Source organism: Bubalus kerabau, chromosome 4, assembly GCF_029407905.1.
Source record: "Bubalus kerabau isolate K-KA32 ecotype Philippines breed swamp buffalo chromosome 4, PCC_UOA_SB_1v2, whole genome shotgun sequence".
NCBI classification, from domain to species: domain Eukaryota; kingdom Metazoa; phylum Chordata; class Mammalia; order Artiodactyla; family Bovidae; genus Bubalus; species Bubalus kerabau.
Genome location: NC_073627.1, coordinates 130,168,409 through 130,181,259, shown reverse-complemented (window position 1 = coordinate 130,181,259; position 12,851 = coordinate 130,168,409). Strand labels below are relative to the sequence as shown.

Here is a 12,851-nt window from a genome sequence, read left to right as displayed (position 1 = left end):
TCTCTCACAGTCACTCCTTTTTATCACAAGCCCTCCTTTCCTGAAATCTATACTTTGATTCTTTTTGTGGGTGGCTGGATTTTTAACATCAAGTAGTTCCTTCCTTCCTTGCTCCTTTTTTTTTTTTTTCTAAGAATGGTTCATAGGTGTTTTCTTACCAAGATTATGCATGCTGATTTAGTGATTTTCACTGATAGCAAACGCTGTGTGAGATAGGGCCTGTGGTCTGAGGCTGCGTTAATAGAAATCTGTGCTCAGAATGTGGGAGGTCACCATTTCATTTGTTTTAGCAACTGTGGCTAGGTATCCTCTAATCAAATCAATAAGGAAAAGACAAACAATCCAACAGAAAAGTGGGCAAAGTCACCAGTCCAAAAGAGGAAGTAGAAACACAAACATGAAAAAGTGACTTATCCTCTTCAATAATCAGGAACATACACATTGAAATGACATATCAAATACCCATAGGACTGGCAAAAACTCAAGTCAGTGAGGATGAAGTAATGAGATATCTCAAATACTGCTGGTGGTAAATGGATAAAATCACATTGACGAAATGTGGGAAATACTGTGAACAAGTGATTCCATTTCTGGGTTTATACCCTAGAGAAGATCTACATGTGTGGCAGGAGACACATACAGAAATGTTTAGCTGTCTTGTTTACAACAGCAACTAAATAAAACATTGGAAACAACCCAAGTATCCGTCAACAAGGAAATTAACAAATAAACCATGGCATGTTCACACAATGGAATACTACACAGCTGTCAAAATGAATGAACTTCAGCTTTATTCAACAATAGAAATCTCACAAACATGATGTGACGCTATAAAAGCATGTTTCAGGCATGATTCCATTTACATATAGACTTAAAACAAAGTGAAATTAAATAATACAGTGTTTGGGAAACATACATATGATAATAAAGAAAAGCAAGGAAGGATAAACACAAAATTCAGACTGGGGGGTTCTTCCTTGTGAAGAGGAATAGGGTAGGCACCAGGGGCTTCAGCATAAGCTGGGTGTTGGGCATACTGTATGTTCACATCCCTATTTTTCATGCTTTGTATAAGTTATATGTGCATATATATTCTTTCCTACGAGTGAAATATTTCATAATAAATTCTTATTTAAAATAAAACAGTGCTCTGAAATGACACTGCCTAGAGATGTAATTCTTACCATTTTTGACCTGGGGCAAATTTTTAAACTCCTCTGAACCTCCATTTCCTTCTATTTGAGATGGAAATAATATAGTACCTACTTTACATAATACTGTGAGGAATGAATAGGATAATTTATATGAAGTTCTTATTACCATGCTTGATACAGAGTGAGTACACAATATACATCAGCTCGTGTTGTTTTCCTGTGCAGGGCAGATGCTGGTATTTGGGGTGCTTCCCTAGAGATATCTGTCCTCTGAAGGCATTCCTGAGGATGGCCATAGACGGGAAGGATGTGAAATCATGTCATTCAGAGTTATTTAGAAGAGCTAAGGGTCTACAGCCATATCCCCCTGAACATACCTGATCTTGTCTGATCTTGGAAGCCAAGCAGGGTTGGGCCTGATTATTACTTGGATGGGAGAAGAGCTTAGAGTCATTTGGCCTGAAAGCATCTCCTGGAGGCAAGCTGGCTGAGTTTAGGTATCTGAAGGGCTCTCGTGGGGGTGGAGGACTGCACATGTTCTGTGAGATTCCAGAGCAGGGGTAGGCAAACTGCAGTCAGTGGTCCAAATCCACCTGCTTCCTGTTTTGTAAATAAAAATTTATGGGATTGCACCTGTGTTCATTCATTTACATATTGTCTGTGGCTGCTTTCCTGCTCCAAAGGGTTGAGAAGTTGCAACAGAGACTGTGTAGCCCACAAAGCCTAAAAATTGCCTGGCCACTTAGAGGAAAAGTTTGCTGACCTTTGTTCTAGAATGAGAAGCTGGAATGGGGGATGTAAAAGCAGCGTAATTTCAAGACTAGCATAAGAACTTCTAAGAAGAGGAGCTGCCCTAAGGCAAAGTAGCTTCCTGGTGAGGTAGTGAGACCCCTGATACTGGAGGAATGTAAGCAGATGCTGACCACTCCAGGAGCGGGATGCACGGAGGACGACTTTGTACCGGGGGCATGAGCTGGACACATTAGCTTTTACATTAACTCTGAAATTCTGTGCAGAGTAATTCCCAGTTTCAAATTGGTCGTTATTAACTCTGACATTTTCTTGGCGTTTCTACATTTTAACTCTCAGCAACATTTTCTTTGAAATTTTTCAGTCAAAAAGGTATTTTAATTCTTTAAAAATGAGATTTAAATGAAAATGGATTTTATTCTAGAGTACTACTTTTTCATTAAAAAAAAATGATTTTCATGGCTTTTGGATATGTTCCCACTTATAGGTGCTGAATTTTAAGAGCTTATATGTGTCCATTATGATTTCTCTGTGACAAGTCCATCTTGGCAGGGGAGGAGAACTCTTTGGAAGTGAAACGGAAGGGAGTTTGGAGGTAGTGACCATGAGCTCCTGGAGATGTGAAGTCAATGGAAGGCAAGGGGGTGGAAATCCTGACGAAGAGAAGGCAGGGAGGGAGCAGGGAGAGAGTGAGGACCTCCCATGTCCCAGAGCCCGTGTCCAAGCGGCAAGACTCAGATCAGAGGCTGTAGCTGGTCATTTAGCCTTAAACTATTACAAGAGAACGTGAAGTCTGGTGGATTTAGCTCCCTATCTACCGATCAGGTGTGCCTGTGCTGACTGTCAGAATACCCTGCAGAGGGGAGTGATGGGGAAGGAGGGGGGAGGGGAGGGGCGAGGGGAGGGATTCCTAGTGGGGGAGGAGGGGAAAGTAAGAGAACATGATAAAGTCTGTAGCTTTCTTAGAGGACACAAGGACCCCCTTACAGGGGCTCTGAGAACAATTCTTCAAAAGCCAGATTGCTCAAAGACAACATGTCATAAATAATTTCTCAGAATGATGGTTTTGCCCAGTGACCAGCTCACTAAAAGCCATCTGACAGGCACCTTAAGTGGGGAATAGAAAAGCTTCAGCATTTTTCCTGGCTCATGGAGGGGGAGGTCTGGACCCCGCAAGAAGAGGACAGTAATAAACAGGCATTAGGGGAACGTCTCCAAGTACAGCATTTAGGAAGAACTGAAATGTGAAATACAGTTGAAATTGACTTTCACTTGCGCCTCAAGGACAATCCTTATGAAATAGCCATGTGAAGTGTCTTCAAGGAATCCCTTGAGAGACTCAGGTTTAGAGAAATCCCCCAGTGGTTTGGTGAATTGATCATCGGGCAAACTGATGTGCCGTGGATGAACTTTCAGTGAGAGGCTTGTAGCGTGCGCTCAAGTACAGGCTCATCCAGGCTCTCCTGCGGGGCGCCCACCCGCACTTCCCTGAGCCAGAGACAAAAATCATACACAGGCAAGGACCTCTGGGGTCATCTCCTTTGGGATTTTCAAACCTCTTTTTGCGGCTCTCCATGAAATCCTCTTTTCAAATTTAAGTATTATATGGCCCCTTGATGCTATATATAGAACAGATAATGGAAAACTGCTGGTTGAAGTGAAAGTGAGGCGCCCAGAGCCTCTCTCACTGGCCCCCAAACATCTCTGCTGGGTCACAGGACCCTGATGGGATGAATGTGAAAACCTCCACGCTGGTCCAGCCACAGAGACTCAGCTTTGGTCAACTGGAGAGCCCATCTATTGGGGACACTGACCATATCAGCTCTGAAGAGACAACATTAGAAATGAGGGGGAGTGACATTAGCCTCTCAAACAGGACAGGTAGATGCATGTGATTTTTATGTTGTTACTCACTGTGGACGTGCTCTCTCAGGGAGCTGGAGAAGCGGCCTTCTTCCTTCCTTCCCATATTTCTCTCCTTTTCTTTCTTACTTGGTGCCCAGTAGAGTATTTCTCCCGCCTCAGGTCAAGTGTGCTGATCAGGAAGAGGCTTGGGCTCCTAGCACTGCCCTGAGGGGAATGATCCTTTCTAGAATGCTGCTGACTTCCCTGCCCTTCACCCATTGAGCTGAGTTCTCTAGTCTATTGAGAAAGCTCTGAACTGGGGGTCCCGAACTATCTCCCGTAATCCTGAAAGGACAGTGGACAACTCTCTTCACTGCTCTAGTCCTCATTGCCTGTATCTGAAAATGAGGGTGTTGGGTTGGCAATGCCCCCACATTTGGATCTTACACTCCAGCAAAGGCCAAAGAGACTGCGTCCCAGGGGAGCATGGAACAGCAATGTACATAGGTTAGAAGATGTGTTATTTTGCCACGTTAGGAAATAAAAACAAAATCCTGCTACTATCTGCAATTTTATAACAGAAACACATTTCAACATGATACAAACCACAAAGGATCTTTAAACTAAGGATAGTTGTCTAAATGGAGTATATTTAACGTTAAGGAAAATCTTGCTATATTATTCTTATTTTTCTCATTTTACCTCACTACATTAGTTTTCTATTGATGCTGCAACAAATGTCCACAAATTTAAACACCACAACCACGCATTGTCTCACAGTCCATGGTCCATAAATCCAGGCCTGCATGACTCTGCTGAACCCTCTGCTCAGAGCTTCCCAAGGCCAAAATCAAGGTGTTAGCTGGGCTGGGTTCTGGAGGCCCGACTATTCAGGTTATTGGCAGAATTCAGCTTCAAGCCAACAATAGCACGTCAAGTACATCTCATGCTTTGAATCTCTGATTACCCCTCTGCTGTCAGCCAGAAAACATCTCTGCTTTTCAGGGCTTGTGTGGATACGTTGGGCCACCTGGGTAACACTTTTGGGTCAGCTGATCAGTAACCTTAATCACATCTTCAAAGTCCCATTTGCCACAAAACATAACAGATTCCTGAGAGTAAGACCATGGATGTCATGGGAGCCAGAACTCTGCCCTCCACACAGCTTGGTGAAAACTGAGTCAGATAAACTTTTGCAGCTTGAATACCCGTGGCCAAATATGCTCAGATTTTTGAGTTGACGTATTCAAAAGGTATCTGTTTGTGAGAAGCCAGGACATCATTATTAATGAAGACTCTTGCAGGGACTTGGTACTGGGGAAATGTTTGCTGAACAAACAGGTATTAATAAGTTCATTGTTGCTAATATTATTTTAATGCAACTTTGATTATAAATCTTATGGTACTGTATCATCATTGTCATTAGTACAGATTAGAAAGCAAGCTAAAGTCATTATAGGAATGTATTAAAATGGAAAATGATTCAGTAAATCATGTTAGAAACAATTAAAACATGAACTGCTTTGTTATATCTGCCTGTGCTCTGCCCACGAAGGGAAGTGTTGCTTTCAATCAAGGAACAGGAACAATTATTAGAGGGCCCCAAGAAACAAGAATTTCATCTTTCTTCCTCCTGATCTCCCTCCTTCCTTCTTCCTTCCTTCCCATCTTTCTCTCCTTCTCTTTTTCTTGGCAAAAAGAAAAATTAGCTTGGCTAATTTTTATGCCTGCTAAGCCACTTCAGTCGTGGCCAACTCTTTGCGACCCTATGGACTGTAACCTGTTAGGCTCCTCTGTCCATGGGACTCTCCAGGCAACAATACTGGAGTGGGTTGCCATGCTCTCTTCCAGGGGATCTTCCCGCCCATGGATCTAACCCACATGTCTTAAGTCTTCTGCATTGGCAGGCAGGTTCTTTACCACAAGTGCCACCTAGGAAGCCAGGTAGCTAAAAAATTTTAAATTAAATTAAAAATTTCAATCATTACTATCCACACTCTAGGCTGACGTTCAGAGTGCTCTTTGGCTTTAGCCCAGGCCACTTTGTCCTCATCCAAGATCTTAAGCACCCAGCCCCCGGAGCCCGCTCTGGCACTCCCCCATAGTGCCTCTGCCCCAGCACTGAGCCCTTCCACCCCCTACTGGGGCCACCTGTACCCTTAACTCACTGGACAGTGAGATCTCCGACGCCAGGAAGCACATATTGGCCATAGAACCAATCATGTTTCTATCCCTGTTGACACCCACCGTAGATCTCAGTCCAAAGTCTCTCAAACAGACAAGAAGAGAGCAACAGATACTACCGCACGTTGACCCCACTTTACGGTCCCACTTTGAGGGGAAGGGAGGGGCAGCAAAGGGAATAAGGAAGACACAGAATGGACAAGAAGACAACACTAGGGAGGACGTCATTGGGCCTCTCAGGCATCCAGCAGACCCTTCCTGATCCTTAGGGAGGCCCCTGGGTAAATCCTGGGGAGATAGGACCGGAAACAATGACCAAAAGCCTTGTCCTCAGGTGGCTTCTTTTTAATTAAAGGACAGTGAATATACAGACAAACAAAAGTAGAAAAGATGACTTCAGATAATTTTAGGAACTACATCATAGCATTAAATAGGACGGCGTGTTAGAGAGTGACTGGGGGTGGGGACCATTTCCGGTAAGGCAACAGCGGAGACTTCCTTGAGGAGGTGACGGCTAAGCTGAGACTTGATGAGGAGTGAGCCATGCTGAGAACCAAGCAAATATTATTCTCGTCAAAGTAAAAAGCAAGTGCCAAGGCCCAGAGGCAGGAAGGAAATTGCTTTTCCTTTCCAGGATCAAGAAGGAGGCTGGTGAGGCTGTACTTGGTGAGCGAGGAAGAGAGTGGAGGGAAATCAGGTCAGAGTGGGAGGCAGGGCTAGATCTTGTGGCTTCTTGCATCCATTATGTTAAGGAGGGTGAAGAATATCATACCAAACTATAGTCAGTAATACAAAATAGTTATTATATAACCCAGTTAGAGCATTTTCTAACAGCCCTGCTTTAGGGTTATCTGATGGGGAGGAGGGTGAAATTTAAGGCCCAGACAGCTTACAATTCTCTAAAACTGGTAAGATGTGCTGGTTTTCAATAATTTCTTTTTCTGTCCCTAAAGGTGATAGCTTTATTGCCCCATGGGGCATTAACCAGTTTTGTATCTAATTTAGCAATCTTATTTCTTGTTTTTCCATTCCCTATAAAAAATCCCTATTTCAAATTTTCTTTTGAATCCACTTTGTTGTCCAGCAGATTCCCTTTATTAATGAGTTAAATAAAAGGTTACTGTGTACCCACTGTTGATTTTCATGAGAATTATGTTTTTAACCTTTTGAGAATTATATTCTGATAGGAGTTTGGGTTTTAAGTGCACAGAGTAAAAAGGACTAATTTATGTTTTACAAAGAAGCCTCAGACTGTGAGGTGATGAAGAGGCTTAACTGGGTCTCAGGGGAGCAAGACACCCAGTTTGTAGCCAATCCCTCTGTCCAGGGAGAGACAGCCACTCGAGTGGATGAGAGAGGAGGAGGTGGAGAGGAGGGAGGTGGGCTGTGACTGACTCCCAACATGCGAGGACATTTGTCCTTGTTCATTTCCATAGCGGGTCACCAGGATCTGCTTTCCTCTCTCACGTGTGAGCTCCTTGGCAGGGGCTGTGTCCAGGTTTCTCTGTTCAGTCTCCAGTCCTGGGCTGAACACAAGAGTGGTGCTTGGCGAGTGTCTGCTGAATGAATTCTTCCACTTAGATTCACCTCATGCTCCTCCTCCTTTTTTATTGTGATAAAATATATATAACATTTTAAAAATGCCACTTTATTTTTAGGTGTACAGTTCAGTGACATCAAGTATATTCACTCTGTTGTGCAACTACCACCCCCCATTCGTTTCTAAAATGTTTCCATCATCCCAAACTGAAACGGAACTCATTAAACGCTACCCTCCCCATTTCCCCCTCCCCCAGCCCCCGGTAACTTTCTATCTTTGTGAATTTGACTGTTATAGTTACCTCATCTAAGAGGAATCTTACATTTGCCCAGTTGTGTCTGGCTTATTTCACTTAGCATATAATGCCTTCAAGTTTCATCCACGTTTTAGCATGTGTCAGAATTCCCTTTCTTTTTTAAGGCGGAAGAATACTCCATTGTTTGTGTAAATCACAGTTTGTTCATCCATTCATCTCTTGATGAATATTTGGGTTGCTTACACTTTTCGGCTACTGTGAATAATGCTGCTGTGAACATGGGTATACAAACATCTCTTTGAGTCCCTGCTTTCAGTTCTTTGGGGTATATACCCAGAAGCAGAATGCTGGATCCTATAATTCTGTTGAATTCTGATTTGGAGAACTGCAGTATTGTTTTCTGTAGGAGCTGCACCATTTTATATTCCTACCAGCAATGCACAAAGATTTCAATTTCTCCACATCCTTGCCAATATTTATTGTTTTCTGCTTTTTTGATAATAGCCATCCTAATGGGTGTGGATTTATCGTCTTTTAAAATACAGATGACCGTGATGGGAGAGGCCCAGGTTGAGGAGTTTTGGGGCCCTTTCCTCAGTGTGGTCTGAAGGAAGATAGCTCGGAGCCTGAGGTCCTAGATTTGGAGGGTGCTTGGAGGGAGGAGAAGCAGGAAGAGGGGTACTGAGACCACACCTCACTGTGTTCACAGTATGGACTCAAGACTGGCTTAAAGCGAGGCCTCACGACGGGAGACCTGACACCCAGGTTTCCCATGAGGGAGCTCTGTTTGTGTGAATGCACCATAGGGCCCTTGTCCCTGGGGAAAGCTGTTTCTAATTTTGGCTTCTCTTTCTGTGTGTTGCTCCCCAGTGTGATAATGCAAAAGGGTTGAAAGCCTTCTACGATGCAATAAAATATGGGCCGAACCACTTGATGGTGTTTGGAGGAGTCTGTCCGTCTGTTACGTCCATCATCGCAGAGTCCCTCCAAGGCTGGAATCTGGTACAGGTAAGGTCTGGGCCACCTTTGGTGGGGGAGCTGTCTTTGACTGGCCACTAGTCTTTCTCAGGGATGGTTCCTTGCCCAAGATGCTTCCTAAATTGCCAGGTTGAGGCCTCCCCTGCTCTTTTCTGGATGATTGCACAGCCTCCCACTGTCCTCAGCTCCTGGCCTGATTCTCTGTCCTGTCCTGGCCAACACAGTGGGTCTCTAAAGGGTAGGCCTGACACCATCACTGTGTGTTTGAGATATATCAGTGACTCCCTAGCATGACTTTCAGGGCCATCGACATCCAGCTAGTCCTCCTATCCAGTCTCATCTTCTATCCCTGCCACTCACTCCATGTACCCAGCTTTCCTTAAGTACACCCGAGACCTTCAGGCCTCAGAATCCTGCTCTAGCTATTTCTTTAACCAGGTGATCCAGACCTCCCTCCCCCACTGAAATTATTTGGTCTGCTAAGACTGCCTTTCTCCTTGGTTAAGCCTTTCCTGGCACTTTTGGCTGTTACTCACTCTTTACACTGGCAAATGTTATACACTGTCAAATGTTTCACCAGTGAGTATATGGTCTGTTGCAGGTGAAAATCACCAGTGCTAACACTTACTTGGAATGTGAGAGAAAAATATAAAAAATGTGAACCTAGGATGAGTGGTGGCCCAGGCACATGTTTTATTTCTTCGCTTCATCCATCCATTCGCTATCCATTCATCCATGCAACAAATATAATACAACTTACTATGTGCCTGGAATTTGGGTAGACACTGGGGATATAGTGTTGGACAGGACAGGCATGGTTCCTACCCTTTCAGAGCTTTCATTCTAGGAGGGAGGCAGGCAGTAAGCAAATAAACAAGTAAGTAGTAATAATACTAAGAGCAATACTTGTATAGTATGTATGTTGGACTTGCAATGTATCAGACACCATTCTGAGCTTGTATTTTCATTAACTCATTTACTAACTATAACTGCTGTATGCTGTCGGTACTATTAGTATCCCATTTTATAGATAAGGAGACCAAGGCACCCAGAGGCTAAATAACTTTCCCAAGGACCCACAACTCATAGGTAACACAGCCAAGATTTAAATTCAGGCAGTTTGACCCTTGAAATAAGATTGGGGTAAGGAAACAGCTAGAATAGAGGTAAACAGGGTGAGGGGATAGGCAGTGGCTGTCCCCTCGACAGGAAAGGCCCCTCAGAGGAGCTTGGACCTGAAGGGCGAGAAAGGGTTGGTTGGATGAAGTCAGGATGTAATAGCAAATGCAGACAGCCTGTGAGGGGAACGAACCTGGCTTGTTGGGGGAACAGCAAAGAGGTCATTGGGGCTGGAGTGTGGGAGTGGTGGGTGGGGAGTCAGGGTGGTGAGAATGACAATGAAGGGGTGGGCAAGAGCCAATCCCCAGGGAAGTCTGGTTTCATACTGTTCATGGTGATTAAAGTCTTCTCTGAGTCCAGCCCTGGGTGTATGGGGTGCTGAGGGTAGAGCCCCAAGCTGGTGGCCCAGAGGGGAGGGAAGCAGCAGTGGCAGAGCTGTGACAAGGGAAGGGTGGGGTCCCAAGGGAGAGCCACCCACTCAGCCAGCCCTGGGTTCAGGAGGGCTTCTCAGGGGAGGTGACGTGGAGCTGGCTGCAAGGGAGGAGAGGGCGTTGGACAGCTGGTGACGTGGGGGAGAGTGCTGCTGGCAGAGGAAACTGGGCGGGCAAAAGCAGGAGGTGGGAAGGAACGTGGGCTCGGGGAGCAGTGAGTCATTCACTGTGGCCGGAGCAGGCCACGCTGAGTGTGGGCGAATGCAACCGTGGTTGAGGCCGGGAAAGCAGCTCAGCGTGCTTTGGTGCAAACCTAGCCACATGATGGGACGCAGCGCGGTTCAAGTGTGCTGAGGGCCCCTGGCTTCCCGGGGCGCCTGTCTGTGGTGCCGCAGACAGCCTTGAGACCTTAGTGGAATCAAGAACCTTCTCTGTCCTTGAGCAGCCTCCCCAGCTCCCAGGAGCACACCGGACTCCTGCTGGTTGTGCCCAGCGCTGCCTCTCTAAACCTCAGCCTTCCCGTGTACAGCAGGGCAGTAGAGGGTGGACTTCACAGGGCTGCTGTGTGGGCTAAACTGTTAAACAGGGATTAGAACTGTGCCCTGGCATGTCCTCAGCAATAAGGGTTTCTTGCTTTATTGTTGTCGACACCCCTGCCCCGCCTTCTGCTGCTCCCAGAGTTGAATACCCACTTGAATACCCGCACTACGTAGCGTTCCTTGTCTTTCCTGAAACACTGTTCCCACCACCTGAAATATCCCATTCTCCCCGTGACCTGTATGCCAAGACCAATCCAATCTCAGAGGTCCAGATTAAATGCTGCCTCTTCTAGGAAGCCTTTCCTTATTGCACTGTCTAAAGTAGCCGCTCTGGAAATTCTTTTCCTCCTTTCCCCTGTTTATTTCTAGCAGAGCATGTACACCGCCCACCCCACCCCAAGCCCTTCCCTCCTCTTAGGACTTTGCGGATATGGGGACGTATTTAGTTGGGCTGTGAATTCCTTGAGGACAGAAAACGGACCTGGGTTACTCCTGTTTTTTTCTGGTGCCTCTCACTTCACAGACCTTATTAGGTGTCTGTTGAGTAGTCAGAGGGAGGGAGGCTCTGAGGGATGGAAGGATCTGCAGATGGATGTTTTGCCCCAACATGAGAGACCATGGAAGTTCCCTGGAAAATCTCCATCCAGAGAGGAATCTAGGAGCTTCCTGGACTTCTCCTAGCCTCACTCGGAACTGTCTGCCCCTCAGAATTCTCTAGGAGCTGCAGGAGCAAGCACAGTGTTGCACACTCCTGGCTTGGCAGCTAGTAGCTCTGCAGCCTGAGTATGCACAGGAGGGCCTCTGGCCTAGAGAAGTTGACAAGACAAGAAATGGCTTATGAGGTGCGGGCTGTGTTATTTATTGCTTCCCTGATGGCTCAGTGGGTAAAGAATCTGCCTGCAATGCAGGAGACAGGAAATGCTGATTCGATCCCTGGGTCAGGAAGATCCTCTAGAGGAGGAAATGGCAACCCACTCCAGTATTCTCGCCTGAAAAATCCCATGGACAGAGGAGACTGGCGGGTCCGTAGGGTCTCAAAGAATCGGATAAGACTGAAGCGACTTAGCACTCATACATACAATGCAGAAACAGTATATCTGTGGTAATACAATTTCATGAGTGTGGTGGAATTAGGAAAAATACAGGTTTCTTAGGAGAATGATAATGAAAAAAAGATTGAGGAACGTATATGGTTCTACATCACTTCCATATCACATACTGTGTTCCATTACAAAGTGAATTACACTGTGCGGAGAATAGTCTATCCTGTATCCAGGTGTTTCCTACTAGACTATAAGCTTCTTGGGGGCAGAGGACTCTCATTTTCTTCATCTCCTAGTTACCAGTGCCTAGCACAAGGCCTGCCTGGTACCAAGTAGGTCCTCACAGAGCGCTAAACTGAACTAAGTGCAGGGAATAAGCTGAGGACTCTGAAACCCTCCATGGCAGAGTTTCTCACAATGTGGACTTGACCACGAAGAGGCCAAGGACCTGGGAGAACAATGCAGATCTTCAGCCTCCAGCTCAGCAGAATCCCTCTGCATTGTCAACAGGGTGATTCTCGTACTCCATTCCCCCCTGCCCTAGGCATCTGCTGCCAGACTGTGGGGCAGATCCAGGGCTCCAGCTGTGCATGGGTGAGGGACACCGAGGGGCTAAGAACTGGGCAGTGCCCAGCAATTTGGCGAGTTCCAGGGACCTGAATCACAGGGTGAGCTCAGAATAGACTTCTCCCAGCCTGAGAAGCCAGGCAAGGAGGAGGTAGGAACAAAGATGTGGGTCCCGATGGAGAGTAGCTCTGGAGGATTTCTGCGCCCCCTACTCTTGCAGAACACAGCCCCACTTGCTGTGGATTGGATTTTGGGGGTCCTCTGCCCCCTCCCCCGCCCCCTGAGGCTGAGTTTGAAAAGACGGCGGGTGAGTGAGTCTGCCATTGCTCAAGGGATTTGATCAGTCCCTTAACTTATTCAAAACTGGGCTCTGAAACAGAGTTTCACAAATGGGAAAATGCATGTAATTTGTGTAATTGAAAAGGAGCTCTGACTGCCCTTTGGG

General features: G+C 45.9%; 1 protein-coding gene across 1 annotated transcript in view; it reads left to right on the top strand.

The window, feature by feature from the left end:
• The window catches only part of GABBR2 (gamma-aminobutyric acid type B receptor subunit 2), a 372,735-nt gene that overhangs the window by 110,746 nt on the left and 249,138 nt on the right, over positions 1-12,851 (top strand). Inside the window, exon 2 of the mRNA XM_055578611.1 lies at positions 8,600-8,737. Within this exon, the coding sequence (XP_055434586.1) occupies positions 8,600-8,737 (138 nt within the window). The remainder of the gene's footprint in view (positions 1-8,599; positions 8,738-12,851) is intronic.